The following is a 6,118-nucleotide window of genomic DNA, read 5'->3' as shown; positions in this document are numbered from 1 at the left end:
TCGGGAGCCACTTGGCACAAATATAATTTTTTTAATTATACATCTTATTATAAAATGGACTATTTTGCTAAATAAAATCTGTTTATATATTAATTTCCCCATCTAATTAGAATACAAATTTATTAGAATTGGAATAATCTCAAATCCTTAGGAAATTGTTGGGCAAAGATCCCTAGAATATATGTGTTAATTACTCTTGAAGAATGTCTAAATATAAAATGAATAATTCAATTGTCAAAAATACTAATTAAACACCTAACCAAAATAGAATGAATATATATATATATTAAAAAATAATGAATATATCGAGTTCTCCATAAGTTTACCACCGTGTAAATATGACTATACCCAGTGTGCAAATCAACTTATGTAATTTAAATAATATAAGCTAAATCCAAAATTTATTGTTAAATCTTATACATTGTAAATAAATATTAATCAATCATTATATATACTAATTTACTAAATCAAAAGTAAGGTGGTGTCACTCCTTGTAAGGTATCATTCGATTCAATTTAATGCAAGCGATGCAAGGCAGCCACATTAACTCGATTAAATGAAGAAACATAACAAAAGGTATTATCATTTCATAAGGCGGTGGGTGAATGGGCAGAAAGGAAAGAACTTTCGCTATTTAAGAATTTCAAGGATAGTTATTAATAGCATGACACTCACCCTGGGTTGTTTTTGAAGTTTTTGGCACAGGGGTGAGAGTGATGAATTCTCGAAATATTCTGGAGATAGTTTTGGTTGTTCTTGAAGTTTTTGGTATAGGGACCAGAGTGATGAATTCTCGAAATATTTTAGAGATGGGTATCGAGGTTGTGCTCAATTTGGCAGGGAAGAATTGGTCATTTTGGTAACGAGAGTAAAGTTGGAGCTTCAAAAGCTGAGCATCGACCAAAAACGCGGAGTGAATTATGTTGATAAATTCTTGTTTAAATTACAATTGTTAAAACCATGTAGGATTTAGGGAATTAATTTGGAAAGGTCCAAAAAACTATTGCAACACGAAGAATGGTTACTAATGCATGCATGCATTTATCTGATTAACCGTATATAAAAAGGTTATGGGTCAACTTTAACTTAAGAAAAAAAAAAGAATTATAAATGAATGTTATAAATAATAATGAGTACTAATGGATACATTTATCTAATTAATCGTATATAAAAAGGTTATGGGTCAACTTTAACTTAAAAAAATGAATTATAAATAATAATGAGGAAGTTATCACAGGGGAACTTATTAGAATTGAAATAATGCCAAATCCCTAGGAAATTGGTGGGGGAACATATTAGAATTGAAATAATGCCAAATCCCTAGGAAATTGGTGGGTGGGAGCCGTCATGAATCTAAAAGTCAATGCAACCTAACAAACTCTTTAATACACCCCTTGATAAGTATTAAGACTAAACATATGACCATATTCCCTTTGAGAATAAATCTAGGCCCTCATTAAAAAAAAATAAAAAAAGTCAACAGATCCTCATCCACCTTAAGTTGAAATAAGAAGCCTTTGACAATAATTAAAAGTCAATGCAACCTAACAAACTCTCTAACACACTACAACTGTTGATAAACATTCATATGAAGCATATGCATTAAAAGTCAATGCAACCTAACAAACTCTCTAACACACTACTACTGTTGATAAACATTCACACGGAGCATATGCTGAGCATATTCCCTTGAGAATCAATCTAGGCCGTGAATTAACAAAAATAAAATTGTTTCTGTTTGGTTAAGAGCTCACTTTTTTGGATGTACTGAAAGACTTGCAAGAGGTTAACCAGCCAAGACTCCAAAGCATTTTGTAGGAGGTTAAAGACCCATATGATAGAAGGCTCATATGATAGGAGGTTAATGATGCACGAGTGAAAGCTGCCATAATTTTAGGTAGCATGGTTTTTCTTGAATAATAATGATCAATTTGTGTACATTCCATAGTAACAAGTAATTACTATCCTATTACTAAAATACAAAAATAACAAGTAATTACTATCCTATTACTAAAATACAAAAATAAATTATTTTTAATGTCCTACGGCTAAAAATAACCAATGGGACAAGTCATGACAAATATAAATGATTTACGTGACAAACCCGTTAACAAACAGAAGAATTATGCTTTTCAACCCTTCTCCTCTTCAACATAATGATGAGTGCCCCCAATTCCAAGTTTCAACCCTTGTCCTTGTTCAAGGTAATTCAATGACCAACCCTTCTCTTGTTCACCAATGGGACAAGTCATGACAAATATAAATGATTTACGTGACAAACCCGTTAACAAACAGAAGAATTATGCTTTTCAACCCTTCTCCTCTTCAACATAATGATGAGTGCCCCCAATTCCAAGTTTCAACCCTTGTCCTTGTTCAAGGTAATTCAATGACCAACCCTTCTCTTGTTCAACTTAATGACGAGCGCCCCCAACTTCTCAACCATTTCCTCACTAAATAAATTATCCTAAGAGCTAGTTGTAAGGGTATTTGGCACCCATTGTCCTTGAACGCTTCATAAGGTTTTACAATCTAAAATAAAATGTTTTTCAGTTCCCATTTTTTTAGAAGTGCAAAAAATACATACTCTTTCTTCCTAAGAGTTAATTTTTCACTGGGCAATAGAAATTTTGACTCTCCAAAATAATATTAACCCTCTTGTACTAATAATAATTACTAGTAAAATTAAACTTTTTAATATAATATTTTTCTTTTTTCCTATCTTTTTATCCGAAATAAACTTGTAGAACTTATCGATAACAATTTTTTTTACATCCTTATAACACACAAGTTGGATAAATATTCCATTTACTGAAACATTTGATATTTGTCAACTGAATTATGTTTTAAACAAAAATAGTAATATTGAAGAAAACTGATATAAATTGATTGCGAAAAAGAAAAAGTAAATGATGGAGACAAATAGTCATACACCCTTCCTCGCACAGAAAATTTGACTTTCATGGTACAGCTCCGGTTGGAGCAGTTTCGTGGTGCACACAATGATCGCTATCGTCGGCCGAGATAGGTGGGAAATATCCCGATGCTGAGAAACATCCGCTGGTCTGGCATCATAGCATACCATACCATCCACGAGGAAGATGATTGTGGACCTCCCATCGAACAATATAAACCATACCATACAGCATCACAACATAAAGCAGCATGGCATCATATCATACCATACCATCCAACAACATAAATAAATCATATGAAAGATCCTTCGTTGGAATTCTCTAGATTTGAATGTCGAAATACAGACACAAGTACCTTCAACAGGCATCCAAGGTCTGCTCCCATATGCAGTCAACCTCGTCCCAAAAGAAAATAATATCAGTCCCTCGATTCGCTTAATGATCCCGGGTTGACTAAAGTTTTGGGATTCTGAGAAGGTTGAGAGTTGATGTTGTGAAATTTATTGGAAGTCCAGATGAGTCGGTAGGGCTGCGTGAATCGAGTGTAACAGAATTCAGCAGGGTTTTCAGAGATTTAATGGAGTTTGACAAAATTTATTAGTATTTTTTCTGAGATTAGATGGACAGTGCGGGCCGTCGACAGAGAACGAAGCTCCAGAGGACGAAAGCGCAGAAAAACATAAGTTACGATGACATTCGTTCCGCGCCGCAGTCTCCGGCGCGGAGGTTTTCCACATCCGAGGAAGAGCACTTGTTTGCCAGAAGCCTGGGCAGTTTCAGAGTTCATGGAAACGACGGCAGAGAGGAACTGGATCGGATGTGCAGGGAATTAGGGTTGCCAGGGCTGGAGGCGCTGTCCATCCCCGCCTCCGATTGGGAAATTCGAAAGACTAAATCGAGAGGCAGCTCTTTGGGAAATGAAGGGATTTCTCAGGAAATTAAAGACCTTTCTCGGGAAATTGAAGGGCAGTCGCACAACATTAGGTCATTGTCGCCCCCAGAAGTCTCCAGCCCCAAAGGAAACAGGTCCGCTGCCGTGTCCTCGCCTTTGCTCTCAGAGACTCCGTCTGTGCCGGCGTCCGATAGCCCCGGAGAGAGCGAAGTCGGGGGTCCTGAAATAAGAGGGTTGGAGGGTGGCCGCAAGCTTGTGGTTTCGGTTCGCACAAGAGGAGACCATTGTAGGATTAAACCCCTTTCTGAGGCCCCGGCTACTTCGGCTGGTGTCCAATCGTTTACCCTGGCTCCGCCGCCGTCGATGTCTTTGAAGTTTTCGAATGACAAGGGTGCTTCGACTTGGGATATTTTGAAGTCTTTGGCGCCCGAGGAGGATGGCATTTGTTCGCCTTCAACTGACAGGGCTTTGACGCCAAATTCGCAGGACAGTGATGATGGCAGTGACGATGATGAGGAATTTGAGGAGGAAAAGCAAGAGGATGACAGGGGTGCAGAGGTGAAAAGGGGCAGATCGTGGGTGTTGTCGTCGAGCTCAAGCGGAGGTGAGTCATTTACGTCGTCAACAGAGAAGGCCGTCTATACCGTTTCCAAGGATGCGAAATTCAAGGTTCGGTTCGATTCTTGGATTAAAGGGAATATGCTCGGGCGGGGATCATTTGGAACTGTTTACGAGGGAATTAGCGAGTAAGTTTCGTAACATCTTTATATTAACATAAAACACAAATAACGTTGTGTCAATTTGCAGAAATATCAATGGCACCTTGCTCTTTTTTGTTTTTGTTTTAGTTAAATTATAAATTGAGAGTTTTCTTCTCAACATTGCCAGTCAAATGATTACCCAACCAAAGTTAGCTGCACATCTCACTGCGCATGATGTTTTTATCTCTTGGTGCCACCAACGGCATAATTGTGTGGATTTAAACAGCAAGTATCAAAGTATTTTAGAGAAGAGAAAGAGGAAACAAATAGTTAGTTACCATCTTCCGAATCGTAAAGAATAGTAAATATCATATAAAATAATTATATAGACAGAAAAATGAAATGAGACGTCACTAGGGCATGGTTAGTATCCGGTTAGCTTTATATATGCTGCATGGTTATCAGGGCAGGATCCAACGGGTCCGCTTAGGAGAGTAAGGAGGGAGTCGAAAGATGGTAATGCGGCGATGTTGGATAACCCCATTAAGTTTCAAATTCCCCCAGATAAAATTTTTTGCTCCTCATGGGCCGTCTTTCCTGTGCATGTAATTATTTCAAGTGGTTGGGTCAGGCACAAGTCCTGGCTGACATTGGCGGTTATATACCCCTATCCACAACTTCTTAGCCAAAGAGATCTTCCTTGAGTAATCTAAGCCAACTACACAGCATTGTAATATTCCCAGATCGGGGAAGGGCATGCTTGCTGCACAGCGATAATAGGGAGCAGCTTGTGAAGAAAAGGAAAAGAAATGGGATGCCAATACAGGCTCACTCAGCAGAAGACGCATCACAACCGTGAGTGCACAATACCAGCTATTGGACTGCAAATTGTCCCAAGCGTATCATCCTTTTAAGGAACTTGAGGCTCCCAGATAGCTCTCAAATACTGAAAGATGGTGATTGGTGATGGAGTTGTTTTCTGCAATAAAAAGTAGTGTTGAATTGCTTACAGGTCCGAGATAACTAGTTATCAAAAGTGTGTATATACTGTCTAGGAATGTTGACCGACCTCTGAAATTTACTATTGTGATCCCATCAACTTAAATTTCCAACAGATGTAATGAGAAACATATGGAAACTGTTGACTCAAATACAAGGCTTGGAAAACACTTTTCTATAGCATACAAGCAAAATCAGTTTTAGTGTTGTGAACCTTTCCTTGTCTCTATCTGGATTCTGAACTGTAGAAAATCTTGGTGATGGAGTAGTTTTCTACAGTAAAAGGTGATGTCAACAGTTAAATTACTTACAGGTTTGAGATTACCAGCTTGTCAAAATTGTCTTGGTATACAGTCCAAGAATGTTGACCAACCTTTGAAATTCGCTATTATGTTCTCATCAACTTAAATTTACAACAGAAGTATGCAATTAGAAAACTTATGGAAACTGTCGACCCAAATACAAGGTTTGAAAAACACTTATTTACAGCATACAAACAAAATCAGTTCTAGTGATGTGATCCTTTCCTTGTATCTATCTGAACTTTGCAAAATCATGTGTAGACCTAAAGAGGGCATATACCTAATTAAACTTACGGCTAAACTGCTAAC

The 6,118-nt window shown here is 37.5% G+C and overlaps 1 protein-coding gene across 3 annotated transcripts in view; it reads left to right on the top strand.

Annotated features, from left to right (window-relative positions):
• Positions 1–3,168: 3,168 nt before the first annotated feature.
• Positions 3,169–6,118, top strand: part of LOC149238210 (mitogen-activated protein kinase kinase kinase 1-like) — a 63,639-nt gene continuing 60,689 nt past the window's right edge. Inside the window, exon 1 of one of the 3 annotated variants that reach the window (XM_089372940.1) lies at positions 3,169–4,553. In XM_089372940.1, coding sequence (XP_089229066.1) covers positions 3,535–4,553 — 1,019 coding nt within the window. In that variant the 5' untranslated portion in view covers positions 3,169–3,534. The remainder of the gene's footprint in view (positions 4,554–6,118) is intronic. The other 2 variants (XM_089372942.1, XM_089372941.1) reach the window with 2 other exon arrangements.

This window comes from Pinus tabuliformis, chromosome 8 (genome assembly GCF_031772625.1).
Source record: "Pinus tabuliformis cultivar Carrire ecotype Pingquan chromosome 8, CPIR1, whole genome shotgun sequence".
In the NCBI taxonomy this organism is placed as follows: Eukaryota; Viridiplantae; Streptophyta; class Pinopsida; order Pinales; family Pinaceae; genus Pinus; species Pinus tabuliformis.
Note: the sequence above shows the minus strand (reverse complement) of the source record. Positions and strands in the feature narration are given on the sequence as shown.